Source organism: Dromiciops gliroides, chromosome 3, assembly GCF_019393635.1.
Source record: "Dromiciops gliroides isolate mDroGli1 chromosome 3, mDroGli1.pri, whole genome shotgun sequence".
Lineage (NCBI taxonomy): Eukaryota > Metazoa > Chordata > Mammalia > Microbiotheria > Microbiotheriidae > Dromiciops > Dromiciops gliroides.
Window position 1 is genome coordinate 506,217,544 of NC_057863.1, and position 9,632 is coordinate 506,227,175.

The following is a 9,632-nucleotide window of genomic DNA, read 5'->3' on the forward strand; positions in this document are numbered from 1 at the left end:
TTTTAATTGTCCAGATTGTCCTTCATTTCACTTATATTTCTCTTCCCAATCAATTTTCTCTTCTCCTTTGGAAAGACACAATAGTTTGGGTTCAAGTTTTTCTGTGCTGTAAATTATTTCTGCTGTGCAAGCTATAAATTTTGCTATTTGTTTCCCTTTCACCCTTTCTTTCAATTTTGTGATTTCTCTAGGGGACTAACCTGAGAATAACCTAGGAATATTCTAGGAGAATAACCTGAGAGCTCCATGTTCTCTTGGGAATCCACATAGTTTTTGTTACATTAGGCATTGGTTCAAGTCCCTTTGTCCAACAATATTTATTTAAAATGTTTGCAGTTATTCAATATTTTGACAATCGGTTTTCCTTCCATTTGTACTCACAAATGAATGGATTTGGTCTACCCTGATTCCAATTGGTAAGGCTGAGGTGCTGTAATCCTAACACTGTAGATCACAAGCTTCTCACTAGTGTGCTTTCATCAACATTTGACCTGTAGATATAGTGCTTGTCATTATTACTTAAGGTATCATAGTAAGAGCATTGCTTTCCTCTAACTTAAACCCTTGGGTAAACTATCACACACATCCCAGGAACTTAGCTTCAAGATTAAGACTTTCTCAGTCTTTTTGAGGTATAGTTCCTTGAACTGAAAAACAAGGTTAGGCTTGTAAAATTGTAAATCTTTTGAACCAAAATTCTCTGTATCATTTGTCTTGTGAAAAATTGGGAATTGAAATTCTAGTTATAATAGTGATTGCCCCAAAGAAGGACATGGTGACAAATACATTTTCACATAGATTTTTAAACTAGCAAAGACATCTCTTTATATCATTGGCAGGTTAATCTGTGATTGAATTGCATAGGTAGTCTACTAATTTTGAAATGCTAGCTAGAGAGAGATTAAATAGTAGGACAAAAGTAGAAAGAAAAATTCAGTCTATACTGGTGTGAGAAATGTGTTCAAAGCATCTCTGAATTAAGCTTCTCAGTAATTACAGGTGTGGGGGTAGAGCATATGGTGGGTACAAAGTAGATTCTCTCCCTCCCCAGCCCCTCTCTCTCCTATAACATTTGATTCCAAAAATGAAAAAAAACAACCCACATTTGGAAGTATCTACTGTACTCCGCAGGCAGAAAGGAGGGAGAGGGAAAGGAAGGATATATTTCAAAGTCTATAATATATTCTTTCAAATGGCAAATCTGATTTTACATTCCCATTCTGGCCTCTGAAACAGAGACACTGGCAGAGCCAAGGGCTAAGGTAGTAGCCACAGAGGCTGCTGAGCCTCGATATTCAGCTTCCTTGTGTTAAATCTCCCATTCCAGATCCCATGCCATTACCTTGCTTACACAAAAAACAAGTGACATATCCAGTCACTTCCAATGACATTGCAACCATCCTGAAATTGTCACATACTCAGTCCCAAAGCTTCTGAGGCAGTGCCTAACTCAGAGCTCATTGATAGTCTTAGTCCTTCAATAATGAATAACCCAAAACATTTATTCAGTGCTTTCTATGTACAAGGCACTGTGCTAAGCTCTTGGGATACAAAGAAAGGTGTATGTCAGTGCCCTGAAAGATCTCACAATGTAGCACATAAAAAAAACATTGAAAAAGAAAGAGGAAGAAGGAAGACACATGATGAAGTCCTGTAGCCAGTGTCAGAAAAGATTTAAGGAGTTGTGAATTGCAGGATGTGTTTCTGGAGATCGTGAAGTCCAGGAGAACAGCAAGGTGGGAAGTGATGAATGATTCTTCTTCCCAATTTGGGAAGAAAAACACTGTCTAAATATACTAGAAACTCACAAAGCCAGCATCCATACATTCCTCCCTCACTGCAAGAATTCATCTAAAAAGAATTTTTTTTTTTAGCGAGGCAATTGGGGTTAAGTGACTTGCCCAGGGTCACACAGCTAGTAAGTGTTAAGTGTCTGAGGTTGGATTTGAACTCAGGTACTCTTGACTCCAGAGCCAGTGCTCTATCCACTGCCCCATCTAGCTGCCCCATCTAAAAAGAATTAAGGAATGTTGTTTCATATGGTTGTGAGGTTGTAGGACAATGCCTTAAAATATTTTTGACACATTCCTTCAAATGCAATGTTCCAATTATGAAGTTTGCATGTTCCTTCATTTGATTTTTTTTTTTTTACAGATTGCTCCATAGTTTAGTGGATAAAAAGTTGACTGGACATGACTAATATGGAAATGTTTTGCATGGCTACACGAGTATAACACATTGAGTTGCTTGCTCTCTCAAAGTAGGGGTGAGGAGGGAGGAAAGGAGAGAATTTGGAACACAAAGTTTTAAAATGGATGTTGAAAACTGTTTTTACATGTAATTGGGGGAAAATTCTAAATTAAGAAAAAAATGATGTAAAAAGTTGACTGAGAGTCAAGAGGGTCTAAGATCTGGTTTTAATATTGCCTAGTTATGTGACCTTGGCTAAGTAATTTCTCCTTTTTGGGTTACAATTTCCTGAGGTGCAAAACAAGCAAAATGCACTTAGAGATTTTTAACTTTCCTTTTATGACTAACATTTATAATTTACCTTGTGAATATGTATAACTGAAGCAAATATCTCTCTTCCAAAGGGAGAGCTACCTGATGATCTCAGCAATCTCCTTTCTGTGGGGGCATCAAGGCACACTATATTACTAGTTCTATTTTTTATATTAACAAAAACCTGGAGGTCAATCCATTGTTGAATTGCATTGGAAGTCTACTACTCCTTAATTCTAAATAGAGATTTCTGCAAAGCATCAAAATCTCTTTGGTAGTTCTAGTTGATGTCAGGCTATCAGGTGTTTGTATAAACAAATGGATTTCTTGCTATTGGATCTTTTCTTTGAAGAATATTTTTATTGACATCTTATGTTTTTATTGCATAGGTCTTCCATATATTCTACCTTTTACCTTTCCAGAGAGCTAGCCCTTATAACAAAGATTTTTTTTTTAAGTGAGGCAATTGGGGTTAAGTGACTTGCCCAGGGTCACACAGCTAGTAAGTGTTAAGTGTCTGAGGCCGGATTTGAACTCAGGTACTCCTGACTCCAGGGCCGGTGCTCTATCCACTGCGTCACCTAGCTGCCCCAATCTTTTTTTTTTTTTAAGAGGGGAAAAGCTCTATTATCTTCAGACTTAAAAATAATGTGTTGCAACTGGGTTCTAGCTGAACAACATAGAGGACTAGACATTTTCTCCAGACTTCATTAATTTTTAAGATCTCTGAAAAAGAAAGATAATGTATGAAAAATAGAGTAGTCATAGCTGTCTCTGCAGGCCAATCCAACAAGAAGCCTTTAAAAGTAACAGTCTTATAAATTAATACCAGATAACATTAACCCCTGCCTTTCTTTCACCCACCAATACACATCCATGATATACCCCCATGCTCTGGCAGGGGCAAAACGTGAAACAACAACTGGTATTCTGGGATCAGTCAATCAATGAATAAACATGTAATAAGTTCTTACATTTTGCTGGACATTGTACAAAATGCTGAGATTAAAAAAGAGGCAAAAATAGTCCCTATCCTCCATGAACTTACAATCTAATGAGGGAGAAAGCAAGTGTGTGTATGTATATGCATCATATATGTATACATATGTATATATATTCAAGCTTTGTACAGGATAAGTAAGAAATAATAGAGGAAAAACAATGGAATTAAGAGAGGTTGGGGAAAGTTTTCTGTAGAGAGTAAGATTGTATCTGGTACTTCAAGGAACCCAGAGAGGTCAGTATTAGAAAGAGAGGAGGAAGACTATTTTAGGCAGAGGATAGCCAGAGAAAATGACTAGAGTTCAGAGATGGAGTGTCTTGTTCTAGGAGCAGCCAGGAGGTCAGTGTCATTGGATGGAAGTGTATGTGTTGAGGAGTATGGTGTGGGACACCTAGGTGGCACAGTGGATAGAGGACCAGCCCTGGAGTCAGGAGGACCTGAGTTCAAATTTGGGCTCAGACGCTTGACACTTACTAGCTATGTGACCCTGGGCAAGTCACTTAACCCCAAGTGCCTCACCAAAAAAACTCCCAAAAACTAGAATGGTGGGTTATGAAGAATTTTGAATGCCCAAATAGATAATTTTGTATTTGATTATGGAGGCAATAGGGACCCACTGGAGTTTATTGAGTAGGTGGGTGCCATGATCAGACATGAATTTTTGGAAAGACAGGTTAGTGGCTGAATGGATGATAGATTAGGGTGAGGATAAATGTGGCAGGCAGAATCACAAGCAGGCTATTGCAATAAATCAGGTCTAAAGTGATGAGGGCTTGAATTAGAATGTTAACTGTGTCAGAGGAGAACAGGGAGTTGTAAAAAAAATTAACTTATCCTAATCTGAAAAATTATATAATTGGACTTATATTAAAATTATAACTATATGAAAATTTCTAAGTTTGGAAAAATTATAATTGGGCTGTAAGTCCCTTCATGGTTGCCATTCAAATGTAAAAATATTTTAAACTGACTTGGGTCCTAATCTGTGACTTTTGACTGGCTGGCTATTTGACTGCTACTAATTTAAAATAAAATTCCCCCACGCTTGCTCCTCCCAAATTGATAAGCAAAAGAGGATTAAAATGCTTCTTTTAATTAAAGCAAATGTGGGGTTTATTTAGGTTAATAAATTTAGAGTTAAATGTAGAAACAAGAATAACAAAAGTAAAATACAACCTGTCAGCCTTTAAACTTTCTGCCACCCCTCGCCTATGGGTATGCTGGCTGCTGCTGTAGTCACATCTCCTTAACAATGACCCCCAAAGTGCTTCTTCTCTCACCACTCCTTCCACTATCTGTCCACCTCCCTCAGCGTCTCTACCTTCTTTCTAGCTCTTTCTCAGTCTCTGTCAGCCATGGCAAAGAACCAACTTGCTTCTCCTTGTGTTCTCTTCCTGCATCCTCCAGCGACCTCTTTCTGTCCATCCTCCCTTACTGTCTTCTCCATCCTCCTTCACTATCTAACTCCCTGGTATATATCTTCCTTCTCTCTGCTCAAACCTCAGGCTCCCTGTCCCCCCGCACATGCCAAGCTAATCCGCTAGCAGCGCTAGTGCTGTGCCTGGGGAGGCTCAAGTGTCCTGTGCGTACCACACCCAGGGCTTGAGGGGGACTGTGCCCCCTGCTGCACGCCCACAGCCTGGCAGGACAAGCCTGGGGCGGAAGGAGCTGGGGCTTTCCCCAGCTATCTGCCCAGCCAGAGTTCTCTAAGGCCCACAGGCTTCTCTGCTCTGCTGAAGCAGAGGGGGAGGGGCACCAGCCCCTTTTACACAGAAAAAAAAACCCTGAGGGCCTAAGGCTTTTTAATCTCAGCCCAAACGCAGGGTCCCCAAATAACAATAAATTCCCACAGGGTGTATTTGAGAGATGTTGCAAAGGTGAAATCAAAAGGGTCTTGACAAGAGATGGGATATGGGTCATGGAGAGTTGGGAACGTTCTCCCTAGAGCAGCAGCATTTAAGCAGAGAACTAAAGAACAGAGGAAATAGGAACAGGGTGCTATAATGGAAATAGGTTCTTGCTATTCCAGAAGGAAAAGGAACTAGCTGGAGCCAGTCCTTTTCCCTCGCAGCAGTCAGCCACTTGGGACAGGAACCAAAAGTGTTGAACAATGAATTTTCAAAAGGTGAGAGGTGATTGAGACAGCTTTGAAGTCCAGGCACAGGGATCCACATTAAAATGTAAGGAGTTTGAAATTGAATGATTAGGCAATATAAGGAAAAAAGGACTAAAACCACCAAAGATCCCAGGAAGAAGAAAAGAGGTAAGGACCAAGAATAAAAGCAGACAAATCAATGGCTAACATTAACACACATCATTTTCTGAATTGGTTATACAGTTAATTGTTAATGGAATTACTAAATTTAACTACTATGTGTCTTAGAGTTCACAGTATAAGGTTTATTTTTCTTTTTCTGGAGGTAACCTATAGATTCTTTTTTTTGGAGTTTTGTTTTCTATGTACATCAATTTTGAGTCGTATTCTCGTATCATTTCTTGCATTGTGGTGTTGTTTTTTTGACTTGTCATATTATTCCAGAAATCCTATGAACATCAAGTTGTCTTTATGCGTTCTATCTTGGGCATCTGTGTTTTGCTTGTACATGTTCTTTTTTCCTTATTAATTTTTGCTTTTTATCTTTGAGATTTTTTTTAACTTAAGTATAACTTTAATCCTGCAGATTGTCCTTTATTTCACTTATATTTGTCTTCTCAATCAATTTTCTCTTCTTTCAAAAGAAATAATAGTGTGGGTTCAAGTTTTTGTGTGCTATACATTATTTATGTTGTGCATAAATCTATAGATTTTGTCATTTGTTTCCCTTTTACTTTCTTCCAATATTGTGATTTCTCTAGTGGGCTACTTGGCTTGTGCTATAGTTCCATGCTCTCTTGGGAATCCACATAGTTTTTGTTTCATGAAGTATTGGTTCAAGGCCCTTTGTCTAACTATATTTATTTAAAATGTTTGTAGATATTCAATATTTTGGCAGCTCTCTTTCCTTCAGCTTGTAGTTACACAAATGGATTTGGTCCTTAGAGGGTGCTGCTTCCTTGATTCCAATTGGTAAACCTGGGGTTCTGTAATCTTAACACTATAGATCAGAAGCTTCAGTGCTTTCATTAACATTCAATCCATAGAGTTTATTACTATGAATTAAGGTATCATAGTGAGAGCATTGAGTTCCTCTCACTTAAACTTAGGGTCAACTGTCACACAAATCTAAGGAACTTAGCTTTAAGACCTGGTTTTGCTATTGACTTTCTCTGTGACTTTAGGCAAGTCAGTTATCCTTTTTGTGGTACAGTTACTTCAACTGATAAACAAGTGGGTTTGATTTGTAAAATTGTAAATCGTTTTTATCAAAAATTCTCTATATCATTTATCTCGTGAAAATTTGGGAATCTAATCATTAATTGTAATTATGATTGCCCTAAAGAACACATGTAGAAAAATACATTTCCACACATATTTTTAAATTAGCAAAACCAATTTAAACATCAGAAGCAAGTTAATCCATGATTGAATTGCATATTATTATCATTTTCTGTCTACTAATCTGAAATGTAAGCTAGACAGGTATCAAATAGTAGGACAAACATAGGAAGAGAAAACCAGCAAACCCTGGTTCAAGATGTCTTCCCAAAGATCTCTGAGTTGGGCCTCTCAGTAATTATGTGTGTAAATGTCAGGGTAGATTATCTGGTTCGTACAAAGCAAAGTCAGTCTCTCTCTCTCCCTCTCTCTCTCTCTCTCTCTCTCTCTCTCTCTCTCTCTCTCTCTCTCTCTCTCTCTCTCTCTCTCTCTCTCTGTGTCTCCCTGCACATTATGGGGCATCAACAAAAATCATTATTCTGACATTTCTCCATTCATTAGAATGTTCTTCTTTGTATTACTTTGTTCAAGGCAATTTTGACATCCTTATTTCTCAGACTGTAGATGAGGGGGTTTAGCATAGGCACAATGACGGTGTAAAACACAGAGGACACTTTCCCCTGGTCCATGGAGCTGGATGAAGATGGCTGTAGGTACATGAATGCAAGGGAGCCAAAAAAGACACTAACTGCTACAATATGGGAGCTACAAGTGCTGAAGGCTTTTGATCTGCCTTCAGTGGAACGAATTTTTAAGATGCTAGAAATGATAAAAACATAAGAGCAAATAATGGTTGCCATTGGGAAAAAGATATTAAATGTACCAAATGACAGAATTATCACTTCATTGACATAGGTACTAGAACAAGAGAGATTCAATAGTGGAACGAGATCACAGAAGTAATGATTGATAGCATATTCTTTACAGAAAAGCACTCTAAGCAAGTATATTGTATGAACTGTGGCCTCAACCAGGCCTAATGCATACACCCCACTCACCAACAAGGAGCACACCTGATAAGACATCATAAGACTATAAAGAAGGGGACGGCATATAGCAACATAGCGGTCATAAGCCATGACAGCCAACATGTGACATTCAGAGATTCCCAAAAAGGCAAAAAAATAGAACTGAGTCATGCACTCAGGGTAGGAGATAGTGTTCTTCTCTGACACAAAGTTCACCAGCATTTTGGGGGTGATGATAATTGATTGACAGAGATCAATGAAGGACAAACTGCAGAGAAAATAATACATGGGGGTGTGAAGATGAGAACTGAGTCTAATCAATATGATCATGCCCAGGTTCCCAACCACAGTGACCACATAGATACTCAGAAACAAGAGGAAGAGAGGCAACTGGAGCTCTGGCTGGTCAGTCAATCCTATGAGGATGAATTCAGTCACTAGGGAGTAATTACCTCTAGCCATTCTTTTTTAAGTATAGAGTAAGAGGAGGCAAGAACCTGTAGTTATGAGGAGAAAAAAAGTTCTCATTATTACTAGTCTTAAGTGAGGGCACAGACAAAAAAGTAAAATTATAATGTCAATTTTATTATATTTTTCTGCCTCTATTTTTCTATAACCAGCTACAGGGAAAACCTGTAGATATAATGCACCTAAATTTTGTCAAAGTATTTGTTGATCAGTATTTATTATCAGTATCAAAATTTATGACTCACCTTGATCATTACATTAGATAAAATCATAGATGCTATGCACATCAAATTCGAACTTGACAAAGCATGGAGAGATCATCAACTTACAGTTTGACCAAGACATCATCAAAAAATATCATGGCAGATTAGGACAATGGGATGAATTGAATATAATGAAATTTAATAAGGATAAATGTGAAATAGCACTTAAAAGAATCAGTTTCAAGACCACAACAATATGGAGGAATGTTTAAAAGTTTGGTTTTTTTGCCAAAGACCTTGGGTTCATAGTTGTCTGCAACCTCAATATAACTGAACAATATAATATGGTAGTCAACACATTAATGTAATATTTGGTTACGTGAAGAGAGGTATAGGTTCTAGGAATAAGGAAGTGATAATTGGTTAAACTACTTGATGGGTATTTTGTTCAGTTCTCACTCCCATAATTGAGGAAGGTCATTGACCAGGTAGAGAATATCCAGAAAAGGGCATGAGGGTTATGAATTACCTTGAATACATGGCATAGAAGGGTAATTTGAATCACTTGTGAAAGTTTACTCTCTGGAATGCATGCATCAATGTGACATGGTAGTTGTTTCTTTGTGATTCTAAGGGCTGTAATGAGAAAAAGACGTTCAACTTGTTCAGTTTGTGCCAAAGAGCAATGCATGAAAGTTGCAGAGGCAAACTTAGGCTTTATGTAAGGATGAAATTTATAACAATTGTATAGAACCCAGTGACTTGGGTTGCTTGGGTAGGAGTGAGCTCCCCATCAGTGCACATCTTCAAACAGAGGCTGGGAGTGTTGAGCAAAGAATGTGGGGTATCATTTGGACTGAATGGTAGGTCCCTTCTAACTCTAAAATTCTGCAATTCTAAAATTTTGAGCTGTAGTCATTTATACCTCCAAAGAATCTTTTTTTGGCAATGAGGGTTAAGTGACTTGCCCAGGGTCACACAGCTAGTAAGTGTCAGGTGTCTGAGGCCGAATTTGAACTCAGGTCCTCCTGAATCCAGGGCTGGTGCTTTATCCACTGCACCATCTAACTGCCCCCAAAGTATCTATTTTTTAAAAACAATCTCTATTTTTA

At 38.2% G+C, this 9,632-nt stretch overlaps 1 protein-coding gene across 1 annotated transcript; it reads right to left on the minus strand.

Annotated features, from left to right (window-relative positions):
* Positions 1-7,378: 7,378 nt before the first annotated feature.
* LOC122751630 (olfactory receptor 150-like) lies at positions 7,379-8,329 on the minus strand. The gene has a single exon (XM_043998753.1). It carries the CDS (start codon positions 8,309-8,311, stop codon positions 7,379-7,381), a length of 933 nt encoding a protein of 310 aa, XP_043854688.1. The 5' UTR covers positions 8,312-8,329.
* Positions 8,330-9,632: the final 1,303 nt, after the last annotated feature.